The sequence below is a fragment of the Diospyros lotus genome, chromosome 12 (assembly GCF_014633365.1).
Source record: "Diospyros lotus cultivar Yz01 chromosome 12, ASM1463336v1, whole genome shotgun sequence".
Taxonomy (NCBI): Eukaryota; Viridiplantae; Streptophyta; class Magnoliopsida; order Ericales; family Ebenaceae; genus Diospyros; species Diospyros lotus.
The window spans coordinates 14,949,107-14,964,772 of NC_068349.1; the positions used below are offsets into that span (position 1 = coordinate 14,949,107).

Sequence of the window (15,666 nt, forward strand, 5' to 3'; positions counted from 1 at the left end):
GTGGAAGAGGGAACGGGTGATAAGGACATCATAAGTTCGAGTGGTAGGAGGAACAGTTTGGATACAAGTGATATAATTTTTGCTAGATTGTGTCTCGTTAGAGTCAATAATAACTCTGCTGACTGAGATCAAATCTGAATTTCCGAATTTATTTGTCTGTAATTCTTGAGGCGGGCCCTACAACTATGGCTATGCATGTCTAGGATGCTAGATTATTCAAAATACTTATTGGCCTCCATTCACTGAGTTCATGCCCATCAACCTAAGAAAATTGAGGTTGATGATCCTAAGTTGGGAATAATTAAGGAGATGGGTTCATTGTTGAAATTGGGAAGTTACACAAAGAATATTTTTTCCTTATTTTTTAGTGTTTGATTTGCATGATAAAATAATTTTAAAAAATTAACTAAATATATATATATATATATGAATTATGAATATATATGTGCATAAATGTATATACAAATGTATACGTGTGTCCAAATACATAAGATATACACATAATTAAAGATATATATATTTGTATATAGGAGCGGATCTAAAAATCTATGTAGGGGAGGTTAAATTTTTTTTTTTAAGGTATAAAATTACACATCACAAATTTTGGGATAGGTTAAATTTTTTTTTTGACTGAATTATTAATAAAATTTATTATTTTTTTATATTAAAAAATTATTTTTAATTGTAAACTACCTTGAGTTAAAGGCTAGGGCAACTCATGCATGGATCCGCCTCTGTTTGTACACTTGTGTCTATATAAAAGATTATTTAGAATGAATTACAATTAAGGATGAACAAAAAAAATAAATCAAAGCCATCGAGAAAATCAAAGCGATAAAAATTGTTAAATCATAAAATGATCAGTTAGTTATGATTTGACAATTTTACAAATGATTTAAAGTAATTTGGTTTGAATTATAAGTTCCAATAAATTGCTAAATTGTCACCCCAAATTCCAAACTAAACCAAGTTTTTTATGGTTTGAATTTTTTAATTAATCATAAAATTATAAATTTTAATTGATTGTCGAGTAAATAACAAATTGACAATTCTTAGTTTAATGATTTTATTAGTTATTATTAGAATGCCTCATCATTTCTTATTAGTTAAAACTGTTTATAAATATAATTTGAGTAATTTTAAAGACATCATAATTTAATTATAGTTTGAAAAATAAATAAAGCGAAATTCTATTTGCAACCATAAATTTTGTTCTTTGCAACCACTATAGGTAAAATATTAAATTTTACTATTCGCAACCACATTTATTACTTTATCCAACAATTTATATATCAAATATACCATCCAAACAACCATTCCTCAAAAAATACACCACACGCGCATTCAAGCTGTTCTTCTTCGCATCAAACCCTAGTCTTCTTCCTGTTCTCCTTCTTTGCACATTAAACCCTATTCTTCTTCTTCAAACCACTCTCGTAGACCATCGCTGACCTCTCGCCGTCACCCACTTTGCTTACCTCGCCCACTTTCTTCGTTGGAGTTCCCCGAAATCGTAGAAAATGCCCCCTGGTTAGGAGTTCCCGAACCATGAGAATTGGGCTAAGCAATGTTTGGTGTTGAATAATAGTGTGGTTGCGTAATACTCGATGTTGAATAATAGTGATTGCACAATATTCAGTTGTGGGCGAGTAAAGTAGCTATAACGATAATGATCGAAAAAATGAGTGCACGCGTTTAAAGAGTAATGATGGATGGTTGAGGGTTAAATATTTAAATGAAGAATAAATATAAATTTTTAATTTAAAATATTTTAAAAATATTAAAAATAGGTTACGGAGAGAAAAAAAATGATTACAAATTGAATTTTTCATAAATAAACCGTTAATATCAACTTAATTTAAAAAATACATTTTAAAAGGCTTAGCCCTAATCACAATGAGGTTTGTACGGCCTTGCAATCTATTCTACCGGTAATTTCGGTGAGTTGATTGAGGCGGAAGCGGACAATTTATTAAGTACGTACTTGGCTCTACTTTAAATCTACAGCTGGCTTGGCTGCACTTGGCAATGGTAGACGGTGACTTGCACCTTTTTTTATTTTAAATATTTAAATTTTTTTGTCATTCTAATTATTATAAATAATGTAATCTCGAGTTAATTAATTTTTTTATTATTGTAATTATATCTCAAAATTATATAATTTTAAATTAATTTTATATCTTGATAAATTTATTAAAAATAATAAATTTAAGAGCATAATTGAAACAATAAAAAAATTAAGAGTGTAATTAATTTGAAATTGTAAGTTTAAGAATGTATTTGAAATAATAAAAAAATTAAATATTTAAATAAACAAAAATACAAATTTAAAAGTTAAAATATGTATTTTGATATATTTATTTATTTTGTTATTGACTTTATTTAATTTGTGTTTAACCTATTTTGTGATTCAATTGATTGTATGCCCTTTTGAGTAACTGATTGACAATTATAATGTATCTCGTCCTCCTGTAAAAACCCCCCCAAAAAAAACATTGATAAGACTATTTGAATTTTGAATTTAAAAGACCATTTTAATGCATCAAGTAAAATGACAAATTGTCATTATTTGGGCACTGTATATTCAAATATCTTATCATTATTCATAGCAAAATATTATGCTAAGATGTATTTATTATCAAATGAAGAAACAAATGGTCTCATGAAATCTGTATTCTAAATATCAAAAAGTTTAATTTCAAGTATTATGTTCGGTAGCATCTCATGTCTACTAGATATGTTACATATTCTTTGATATTTATCACAATTTTTAACAATGTTAAATATATTCTTAAAAAAATAGGCCAATAAAAAGTTGACTGCAAGACTTTTGCAGTAGTTTTATTCCCTAAAAGTGACCTCTATAATCAGAGGGATAACAATATATCAAAGTATTATTATGGCATTGTAAATTCAAACATATTTTTTTATTTATACATTCAAATTTTTTGTTATTTCAAAAACACTCATAAACTATATAATTTTGAATTAATTACACCTCTAAACTCTCTCTTTTTTTGTTTAAATTATACCCCTTAATTATACAACTTTGATTTAATTACATAATAAATTTAATGGTGTAATTGAAATAATAAAAAGTTTGAGTGTTTAAATGAAAAACTCGTGCAAGTATAGGGATTAAAATATATATTTTATCAAATATTGTGATACTCCTTATATTTTATATTTATATCTTATATAATGAGAATGAGTGTTTTGTATTATATAAATAAAATATCTCCTAGTACTTTCAAGTAACCCTTTAATAATATTTTTGGTAAATTTTACTCACCATCTTTAAAGTTTAGTGAAAATGCACAAACACCATATGTTTTTCAAAATGGCATAGATTTATAGTTAACTCAATATAAAAATGGATCATTTTATCTTTATATTTAAACAATTTATTCTTTTTTTCTCTCTCTTATTTCTCGCACATCGCTCTCTCACTCATGTCCTATTATAGCAACTCTTTATTTCCCCTTTCTCTGACAACTGTCCAAAATTTCTTCCTACCTCACTTGATTTTGTAGATAAATTGAATTGCAAAATTGAACTAGCAAGGTTGGATGATTTGACTTCCTTATAGATGAAAAATGTTATTAATATATCTTTGTGTGCACCTTGAACTATATAAAGGTGTGTCAATAATAAAAAAATTCCTTATGAGACGCATAAAGACGCGTGAGGTGTATGTGAGACGCATGATATTTTGGTCATAATATCCCTTATATAACTCAAGATGTACAAAATGATTATACATCTAGCATAATTCTTATAAAATTAATCTCCACCAGATTTGACGGTTCAATTTTGCAAAGAAATCAAATACTCAAACCCCATGCTTTGATGTCTACGCAAATCCTAAATTGAACGTCGACAATGTGTTTGATTTCTTTAAAATGGGTGGCCTTATTATTGATTTGTGGGTTGGTACTGGTGGAGATGGCATTCGATTACTGTTTCAATGGTAAGTTTTTCTCCCTTTCCCTAGCAATTTCACAATTGATGGGATTTTATGAAAAATTACGTCACTCAGTGCAAAATTGTAGGTCTTTCTCTGGAGGAAGAAATCCAATTGGCATGGGTTCTTCTAGATAACCCATTATTTGACCATATATATGTTTTTTAATTCTTTTTGTATAATTAGAATGGATATATTTCTGGAGGGATATTTTGAAAATTTTAATAAAAATAACAATAGTTATTTAACATTAAGGGGTTTAGTGATACATAGTTTTGAAAGTCAAGTGATACGCATGTTATTTCTAAAACATATGGGCCATCTGTGCATTTTCACTGAAACTCAAAAAATAATATATAAAATTCATCCTACATTATTCTTATCAATAAGACCGAGTACATTAGGCTGCGTTCTTTTATTTTTTAATTTTTAGTTTTGAGTTTTAATTTTTTTTTAATTTTTTATTTTGATAATCTATTTATAAAAAATTAAAAATGCATTTTTTTTGTCATTTTAAAAAATTATTTTTCAAACAAAAAATTCGAAACTACATTCTCTTTAAAATTTTGAAAATAATTTTTTAATGATATTTTATTCAATAAATTTGATTATTTAGTAAATTATAAATATTTAATATTAATATATTATTAAAAAATATATACATTTTAAAGTTAATGAATTTTATAATATTTTTTCTCATTACAATAATAAATATATAAATAAATAAATAAATGTATTTTGAGTTTAGAATTTGTTTTAGATAAAAACACTCAAAACAACTTTTTGTTGTTTTGAGTTTTCGTTATAATTTTTTTTATTTTTAAAAATAAAATTTTAAAAATAATAAAGAAAACGTGTTTTATTATTTTAAAAAATTAAAAATTAAAAATAACTTAAAAATAATAAAAAGAACGCAACCTTATTTTTTTTTAAATACAAATTAATTATCAATTATTGTGAGACCAAAACTTGAGCTTTTAAAAGATTTTCTTAAACGCGTTCTATACTACTGTTTGTTAATTCATATATGAATTAAAAAAAATAAGACATTGAAAGTATTTTAATTTAAAATATTTTTTATTATGTTTATTAAATTTATCTAGTAATTTATTTAAAAAAAATTACGTGACTTCTTATTCTAATTTTATAAATAATTTTATTTTAAATTTTACAAATAAAAAATAACTTATATACCTTTTATTTCACAAAGCATTTCAAAAATTTAACCGACAGTGAAGGGATTGAAGGGACAAAGTTCAAGCCATTGATCACTTTCACTAATTCTCATGAAGATTAAGGAAAAGCTGTTTGGTTATTTATTACTTTGTGTCTTCAGTTTTTAACATTTTACAGCTGTTTCCTAAAAATTAGTAAAACATCGTCGATTGTGTCTGAATCATCAATCAAAATATGGATGGGACGCCATTGTAGCTGTAGTGACAACTTTTTTAAGAAAATGTTATTGGTACATTAGATTATATAATAATGTATTAATATTTAAAATATCCTCATATAAGGTGATGAGCATAGTAAGGTGCAATGAGATGAGAGATATTCATGTCATTATTTATGTATGTTATGTAGCTCAAAATATATATAAATAATGTACAAATAACATCCATTTTTTTACTACTGTTTTCAAGAATTAGTGTCTTTTGCCTTTTTATTTTATTTTTTAAAGCAATTTCAGAAACTCATTCATCCAACCCTACACTTTTCATGAGTTCATTTTGTATCACAATCAAAGGGTAGTTTGTAGAACTAAATTTAAAAGGGCCCCACATGTACGGTACCAAATCTGTAACTACGGCATTAACAAAAAGAAGGAAAATTAAGAAACCAATGAACTGGGGAGCTGCCAATTATGGTGTGCCCAGAATGGGAACCTTACATCATTAATAAACTGGAAAAAATAAATCAAACAATATTATAATCAAAATGACTCTTTAACACTCAGTTATCAGACAAATCTCCTCAAACTGTTAGATAGAACATATCAAAACTGAATTAGGTATTTTTTTTTATGGCTTAGGTCCCCCCACAAATCGAAATCGGCCACATTGGTTAAGATCATGGCCAAATTGTCCCTATTATACGTCTATAAGACTCTAAGAATGTGTTTAATTACACACATTTATTATAAAAAATATATAATTATTATATATATTTTTTATGAAATCAATCACTCTTAATTTTTTATGAAATATATATATATATATATAATATAAGCATTTAAAAGTTCTTTCCATAAAATTTATTTTACAAGAGGTGGGATGATTTTTATTTTTTAAACAATCATTACCTAAAATTAAATTCTAGATAATGCAATCATACACACCTTAATAGTACTTATTTTAATTTTTTTTTAAAATAACATCATTTAACTTATTCACTCTTAAACCACCTCTATTGAAGACCATATTTAATACATGTGTGAGAAAGAAAATATTAATCTGCACTTGCACTGGCTCCTCAAACCAATGGACTCTTATTGCACAAATAATTCAAGATATGAATGTAGTGCGAACCAATTACCTAATAGAAAAAACCTAGAGCTGGAACAATAGAAACTTATAGGGATCTTGTGACTGATTTGGCACTCTATGGACATATTTGAACACCATCTGACTGATCTAGATCTAGTAAAGAGAATTGTAGGTAAAGCATGTAGCAATAATGGAGGATACGCATATTACGAGCGAAGGGAGGAGGGTGATGTTTAAGAGCCTACTCTGGCCGAAGTACCCTGCTACAGTTATCGTGGCATCTGCAATGACTCGAGCGATGGTTCCAGCTTCGGTTGAAAGTAAACCGCCGTTGTAGGTTCCACGGGATAGCCTGGAGGACATAACCCGAGAGAGCAGTGACAAGTTGACACCTGGATGGAACATCAAGAAAATAAAAGACTTGAGAACCCAGTGTTTATGTTGACATAATCAGACCAACTATACTGCATTTCTACAGAACTAACTCCTGCTAAGCTAAGTTCTAAATCTTATATTATATTTATGGAGAGGGTAAGAGGATGTTTAAGGGGCCTGATGTTTGCTCCAAGCTAGGTTCAATTGGAAAATAATCAAAATATAGACATAATTTAACGCCACTGGGATCCTCATTGATTAGTGAAATTCCAATGATTCCTCATTCAACCTCAAAAAAGGGAAAGGGGGACTGTTCCCTTTATACAATCAATGCAACTCTCACTACTGTCAAACTCTCCTATAGTCCTATTTGTCCCCCTCTGTATACACCAAATCAGAAAAAAAGAGGAATAGTCGAGCCTTTTGATAAGTCTCAGATCTGAGAGCAATTCCAGAATATAATGTAACAGTAAGGGTGTGTTTGATAGCATTTAGGTGGAAAGGAAAGTATTTTTCAATTTACATAGAAAACAAAATTATCTCCCCCCTAGATAGAATTTTCTATAGAAAAGAGCCAAAAATATGCTTTAATGGTTGTACCATAGAATTCAATTCCATGAAAAATGAAGTGTGTCAAACACCCAAGATGGAATTCAATTCCTTGGATGAGACATTTTCCACGCATTTTCCATGCTATCAAACACACCCTAAGAGAAGTTTGGATAGGGAGAGAATTTGAATGGAGGGAGAATAAAGAGAGAGAAAAGAAAGGGAAAGAAGTTTTGGAAGGAAAGAATTAGTGTATTATCTCACACAATTCCCATCCTCTTACATCTGGTTCCTTTTATAGGCCGCCTCTTTGGTTGTAACTTCCTAATCGAAAAAGTACAAACTGCCTAAGCCTCAATTGCTAAGTACAACAGCTACAACAACTTTTATTTATTAGCACCAATTACAATTATACCCTTAGTACCCCCTAGGGTCGTGACATTTTTTCCCTTCCCTTGAAAACTTTCTTGTCCCCAAGAAAGGACAGAAGATGAGCAGCTCATGAAAATTGTTTTAGTAAGTTTGGTAGATATTCCCAAGTGGTGTTATTTGGGTGTAAGCGACTCCATTGACCAAAACTTGTGCAAGCGGAATAGTATCCTTCTATGCGACCCTCCTGTCCACAATGGCCTGAGGTTCCATTACTACTTCAATGTCTTCATCCACTGAGGGAAAGCCTGGGCTAATAGTTGCCCTCGGTTCCATTGCTTTCTTAAGCAGTGATACATGGAACATTGGGTGAGTTGGTACTCCATCTAGTAGCTGCAATTTGTAGGCCACCTTGCCTACTTTCGCAATTATAGGAAATGGCCCGAAGTACTTAAGGCTTAGTTTTGATGATGGGGTAGCTGAGAAAGAGTGTTGTAGGAACCTCTTCACCTTGAGATAGACTTTGTCCCCTTCACTAAAAACTCGTCACTTTTCTTTTTGTTCGCCACTTGTTTCATTCTGTTCTGGGCCATAGTGAGCTCTTTCTTTAACAATTGTAGCACCTTTTGGCGTTGTCGCAAGTAGTCTTCCACTGCAGCCACTGTTGTGAGGGCACTTATCAAAGCCGACAAGAGGGGTGCTTTGTACCTGAATAATGCCTCAAATGGGGCCCTTTTTATGGCATTGTGGTAGCTTGAATTGTACCACCATTGTGCTAACAATAGCCACCTATTCCAACTCTTAGGATTGGCAAAACACATACATCATAGGTAAGCCTCTAGGCATTGATTAACTCTTTCAGTTTGCCCATTAGTCTCAAGGTGGTATGCTGTGGACATGTGCAACCTGACCCCCACACTTTTGAACAATTCTTACCAGAAATTACTTGTAAAAATCTTGTCCCTATCAGATACTATTTGATTTCGGGACCCCATGAATCCTTAATACTGAGTCCAAGAACAGTCTGACAATTTCCTGAGTTATGTACAGATGAGTAAGGCTTATAAAATGTGCGAATTTTGTCAACCTGTCCACAATCACCATAATCACATCTCTACCTTCTGACTTAGGAAGCCCTTCTATGAAATCCATCAATATTCCTTTCCAAGCTTACTCGGGGATAGCAAGGGGTTGTAGTAAACCAGGGAGTGCCACGTGATCATGCTTGCAACCCTGACAAGTGGGACAAGCCAGCACAAAATCTACCACTTCCTTTTTGAGACCTAGCTAAAAGAAAAGCTGCCTTACTTGGTAGTAGGTGGCCTTAATTCTTGAATGTCCCCCTAAAGGAGAGTCATGAAGTGATTGCAAGATTTGTTCCTTAGCAGCCTGTCATTTCCCACCACTATTCTTCCCCGAAATCTGATTAACTTCGATTCCCAATTGGCCTAACAACTAGCTCCCATTGTAACTCCTTAAGCCAATCAGTGTGCTCATAGCTTTCAGTTATGTCCTTCACCCGATCCGGTATGATAGCTGTAATGGCCTGACAATTACCTTCTCTTTCTCTCCTGGATAAGGCATCAACCACCCTATTCTCCATTGTCTGTATTGTATAGTGTAGTCTAAGCCCAACAATTTGGAAGCCCTCTTCCTTTGCAATTGGGTATGCAGCTTTTGCTATAGCAAAAACCTCAAGCTCTCATGATCTGTTTTTATGATGAAATGACTGCTATCCAAAATGCCTCAATTTGTCTATTGCCACTAGCACCGTTAGGAACTGTGTCATACACACTCAGCCCCAAGTGCTTTGGGGCAAAGGCTTGGCTAATATACGCCAAGGGTCTCCCCTCCTGCATGAGCACGACTCCCACCCCAACATCACATGCATCTGTCTCCACCACAAATGTTTTTGAGAAATCAGGTAGGGCTAGGACCAGTGCTTGTGTCATGGCCTTTTTGAGTGTTAGAAAGGCTACTTCTACCTTGGTATTCCACTAGAATTTGTCTTTCTTCAGCATCTCTATCAAGGGTTTGCTGATGATCCCATAGTGTTGAATGAACCTCCTATTATACTCGATCAGTCCAAGAAACCCTCTTAACTCCTTAACTGTAGGAGGTCTTAGCCACTCTGTCATAGCCGATATCTTCTTTGGGTTGATACTAACCCTCTCTCTCGAAATCACATGCTGCGAATCCTCTACTTCCTTTTTTGCAAATAGGCACTTGGACAGCTTAACAAACAATTGATTGAATTTAAGAATCTCAAAAGTTGTCTTTAGGTGGGTAAGGTGGTGTTCAAAGTTTGGACTATAGATGAGTATGTCATTGAAGAAAACTAGTATAATTTTTCTCAAGTAAGGTGCAAACAGTTGGTTCATCAAGGCTTGAAAAGTGACTGGGGCATTGGTAAGCTCAAAAGGCATGACAAGGAATTCATATAGGCTTGGCGAGTGCGGAAAGTTGTTTTAGGGGTGTCGACAGGATTCATTCTGATTTGATGGTATCCTGATCATAGGTCTAATTTAGCAAAAATGGTCGCTCCATTGAGTTCATCCATCAAGTCTTCTATGAGGGGTACAAGGAATTTGTTTTTGATAGTGAGGGTGTTAAGTTGGTGGTAATCTACACAGAATCTCTATGTGCCATCTTTTTTCTTGACAAGTAGGATAGGTGAGGCAAAAGGACTTTGGCTAGGTTGTATAATTGAGGAGGCTAGCATTTGTTTGACTTGTTTTTCAATCTCAGTCATTTATATAGGGGAATATCGGTGGGGTCTGATGTTTACTGGTTCTGAATTTGGTTTGAGATGAATGGAATGGTCTAAGGTCCAGGTAGGAGGTAGGGATGTAAGCTCAACAAAGAGATCCTTAAATTCAATTAATAGTAATTGTAAAGCATTGGAATGTGTAACCTCCTTGAAGGGTTGTGTAAGGGTTGTCTTCTCCTTGTTGTGCCTCCCTTTTGTACACTCCTCTTCCATTTCCATAGCTTGAATGGAGAACATTTGTGAGATCTGAACCTTCCTCTTCAATAGTTTCTATAACTTCTTGTCAGAAATCAACTTACACTCCCCTGTTTCGAGGCTGCCCACCAAGGTCAATTTCTTGCCATCAATGTCCACTATAACTTCCAATTTGTTAAAATCAAATGTCAGGGGGCTAACCGTCCTCATCCAATCAACCCCCAAGATTATATCACATCCTCCTAGCTCCAACACCCTCAAATCCATTATGAATTCTTACCCTTACATCACCCACTTAAAATCATCACTTATAGTGGCTATACATTATATTCCCATTCGCCACTATTACTGATAACAGTGTAGTGGTTGTCATCTTACACTTCAGCTCATTGGCAATGGCTTCATTCAAGAAACTATGAGTGTTGTCACTATCTATTAGAACCATTAGCCTCTTCCTCCCTGAGTGTCCTTTCACCTTAATAATCTTTCCAATAAGCCCCCTTATAAAGCATGGAAGGAAATTTCTCCTCCTTCATCTTCCAGTTCTACTTCTTCTGTGTTTTTGGCTTCTTCCCCCATGAATTCTTCGTCCTCTCCTTCCTTCTCTTCATCCACACCTTCCATTTTCAGCAATTGCCTCTTACCTTGGTGGCCCAGACTACAACGGTCACCACACTTATAACATAGCCCTAATTGCCTTATTTGTTCTATTGCCGTGCCCTTGGCCAAAGTAGTGCCCGCCTTAGGAGGTCCCATGATTACCCCTACAATTGTCCCCTTTGAATTTCCTCCCAATGTCTAGTTAGAATTGTAATTTGTTTTAGGCCACACCTTGTTTTTCTAAAAGATAGCCTCTAAGGTAGGGGTGTGCATAAAATTAGTTTAACCAATTTAACCGGTTCGGTTATCCATTAATCTCGGTTCGGTTTCGATTACTATTTCTCCAAAATTTCGGGTAATCGGTTCAATTTGGTTATTTGGGCAAAACGAACCACAAACCAAACTGACCCGCAAACCCAAACCTAACCCAAGTTCTGTCCATTTTCATTGCTTTCTTCTTCAGATCTTCTTGCGCAGCACACCCAAACCCGATCGCTCAAGCAAAGATCGTCTCACCCCCCCCACCCATCGTCAACCTTCACCTCGCCGTGGGAGCCGAACGCCTTCGTCGTCGATTTCTCCCCCACCCAACACCCAGCCCCCTTGCACCCAATAGCCCGAGAGTCACCCCCTCTACCCGTCGAATCGAAGCATCGAACCCCAGGTCACCCGTCACTGGTTGACCCTCACCTTGTTGTCGCCGTCAGAGCTGAACGCCTTCGTAGTCGGCTTCTCCCCCACCCCCGAGACCCAGCCCCCCCCACTCGTCGTCGAAGCATCGACCCTAGCCCTAGGTCACTGGCTAACCCTCACCTTGCCATCGCCGTTAAACCCAAACACCTTCACCGTCGGCTTCTCCCCCACCCAACACCAAGCCCCCCTGCACCTGATAACCCGAGACCCAGCCCACCCCCCCACCCCGTCGAACGCAATAGCAAACCCTAAGCCATTTCACCCTCCCCACCTTACCGTCAATGATCTGGTTGAAGATCTCGTGCATTTATAAGTATACCGATTTTTACCATCTAGTTTATGTTTTCAAATATCTAACTGTTTATGCTTTCAAATATCTAATTGTTTATGTTCTTTTGCATTTTGGTCTGAATTACTGGTTTGGATTCTTGCTTGGCACTATATCTTTTATGTTTGTATTGCTTTAACTATGAATGAATGCATATTGATATTGTGCTGAAGCCTGAATCGTGTTGTTATCATTTGATTCATTTCTATCATTTTTATAATGAATTGTGATGTGATGTTAGTGTTATTGTTTAATGGTAAGAACAAAATAGAAGCATGAATGAATTGTGCTGTGTTGTTATCATTTTGAGCCATTTCTAGATTGTGTTGTGCTGTTATTGTTTTGCTTTCTGTTGTTAGCCTTCATTATTCTGCTATGTTGATTGTGTTTTGGGATAACTATCTATTGATATATGTTGCTGTCAGAGATCATAAACATGGTGATGCTTTTGTTGGTGTTATCTTTATTTGGTGGAATTTCCGTTCATGAATTGGATTTAATTCTGGATTATCTCATTGGTTTTCTGCTTTTACTTTTCACTGAAGTTACATGTTAATGTATTGCAAATGCAATTGATTACGGAAAACAAGGATCCCTAATCTAACCACAATCTGCCCCTGGGGGCAAAGAAAGGTGATTTTGTTCACCTTGGTAAGATATCCAATGTTGGGATATCCGTGTATTGAATGTTGAATTGATCACAAAATTAATGGGGAAGTTGGAGCTATAAGATATCAATTAATTTGTTTCAATTACTAATCTAACTTTGAGCAATTAAGTTTTCCTTCGTGTATGCTCTGGAAAAGGAATTTGAATTTGGTTTCTTGTGTAGTAGGAAGTCAGTAATCCACTCTGTAATTGTCTCTCTATGAGTCAGAATTTTTCATCCCATGTTTTCTGTTTTGTTGGTTTTCAGTGTTTGCTGATGATAGGGGGTTAGGAATCAAGATGAATTTGGAATTGACTCTGGTGGTAAATTAAATTAATATATCAGGATGTCTCAAGGGATTGAATCAAGATTTATTTGGTTCGGTTTTTAGGCTGTTTTTCGGTTCGGTTTTTTGTTCGGTTAGTTTAAAGTCCAAATCGGTTAATTCGGTTCGGTTTTTGGGCTGTTTTTTCCGTTCAGTTAGTTCAAAGTCCAAATCAGTTAATTCGGTTTCGGTTATTTCGGTTAGTGTATCAAGTTGGTTCGGTTCGGTTATATCCATAAGTGCGGTTCGGTCGGTTCGGTTATAACTAGATGCACACCCCTACTCTAAGATAAGCTCCTATAATTGAGTTTTTTTAGCTGCCTACCTCACCGAAATTGGCATCATCATTTTCACCATAGATCTAAGCTCATCCTTAAGGCCACTAATAAAATTTGATACAAAGTACTGCTCAGTTAAAGTTGGTTGTGCATTCCACATTAAGGCTCTCAACTCTTCAAATCTATCTTGATAATCGATTACTGTCCCTACCTGCTTAAGCATTTTAAATTCCTCAATTGCATAGACATGTTTCTTTCTCCAAATCTTTCGCATGACTCCTCAGCGAAATCATCCCATCCTGCTTCCACCTCCTTAGCTTTTATCCAACCTTGGTACCATGAATTGGCCGTATCATTGAGATAGGTCACTACCAAATTCACTCTCCACCACATTATAAAATTGGAATAACCTCTCACATTGACAGATCCACCACCTAGGTTTGGATCCGTCAAACTAAGGTACCTCCAAATGAGGCATCAGTGCATGATTAGGAGCATGGGGAGTTAGTCCTCTTACCTGCACCCTTGGATCTTCTTCCGTCAGTTCATTCGTCTCCACCATTCCCATAGGCCTCAACAAAATTTTGTGGTTGGAATCACTTGGATCTACGACTGATTGGGGGGAAAATTCAAGTGGCAACCTGAATTGAGGTAGGGAGGATAGCATATTGAACATGCTATTGATCCTCTACCCATACTATTCTATATTCTCCCAGTGTTTCTCCAATTCCCGCTGCATACCTTCCTTGGATACCGCCAAGTCCTCTCTACCCTGAGTCATGGCCTCATGTGTTTGATTCATCCCAAACTCCAACGCTTCCATCCTCGTCTCCAACTGCTTCAAACGAGTTCCTTCCACCATTGCTCCGTCACCAATTTGTCGTTCCAGGTTCTTCAGTTAGATTACCATCTTCACATCGCCTAGCATTATCGGCTCTGAGAATGATAAGTCTCAGATCTAAGACTTAGTGTAATTCCGGAATATATAGTAACAGTAAGAGAAGTTTGAATAGGGAGAGAATTTGAAAGGAGGGAGAATTAAGAGAGAGAAAAGAGAGGGAAAGAGTTAGTGTATTATCTCACACAATTCCCATCCTCTTACAGCTAGTTCCTTTTATAGGCGCCTCTTTGGTTGTAACTTCCTAACATAAAGAGTACAAGCTACCTAAGCCTCAACTGCTAAGTACAACAACTTTTATTTACTAGCACCAATTACAATTATACCCCTGGTACCCCCTTAGGGTCATGACACCCTTCTCATGCTCCGCTTCGGACAAGCTCGTCCCCAAGAATACAAAAACTCCAAAAAGGAGGCCAACAACACCAATTAATAGGATGCTCTAACGCATTCTTTGGAAATTATCTCAGTGAAAATTGCTTGCCACTTTGATAGACATAGGAGCTACTCATTTACTAGTTTGAAAATCTACACTACACTTCATTTGGTAAAGCCTGTTTTCAAAGCTGCTTCACGTGTTCAATTTCCAAAAGAGGCCCAAAACTTGATTAATTTGTTTGTAATTATTCCGATCCCACAATATATTAATTCATCCCATATCTTCTCTCATATTCTCCTAATAAAAACATGAACTATTATAATAAAAGGGAATAGAAGATCAAAAAAATTATTTAGCATCCGAATATAGTTTCTTACCAAACTAGCATCGCATGTTATCTGAAGTTGAGCTGAGCAAGATCTGCTGGTTCAACAAGCGGGTCTAGGCTGAGGAGAAACCTGCTGATTGAACCAAGAGATCTCTCTTTAGCCTAGATCCCTTGGTTGAAACAGAGGATCTTAGCCAGCACTAGGCAATTTTTTTGCCAAGTGTTAGGAAGTATAGAATAGTGGTCAGCCAAAGACCCACGAGTTGAATCAATGGAAGTTTATCGGCCTACATACCATGCTAGTTTGATTAAAATAAAAACTATATTCAAAGCTAAATCAATAATTAAAAATAATATTATTAATTTAAACAATAGAATTAAAGGTATCTACAAATGAGAAAAAGAAATAGATTATTATTAAGAAATAATATAGGAGAAATATGAGATGAAATAAGTTCACATGTATAGTGGTGACAACCT

The 15,666-nt window shown here is 34.6% G+C and overlaps 1 protein-coding gene across 1 annotated transcript in view; it reads right to left on the minus strand.

Annotated features, from left to right (window-relative positions):
• Positions 1 to 6,429: 6,429 nt before the first annotated feature.
• LOC127814135 (SPX domain-containing membrane protein At4g22990-like) overlaps positions 6,430 to 15,666 on the minus strand; it is a 46,487-nt gene continuing 37,250 nt past the window's right edge. The window contains exon 12 of the mRNA XM_052355412.1: positions 6,430 to 6,842. Coding sequence (XP_052211372.1) covers positions 6,604 to 6,842 — 239 coding nt within the window. The 3' untranslated portion in view covers positions 6,430 to 6,603. The remainder of the gene's footprint in view (positions 6,843 to 15,666) is intronic.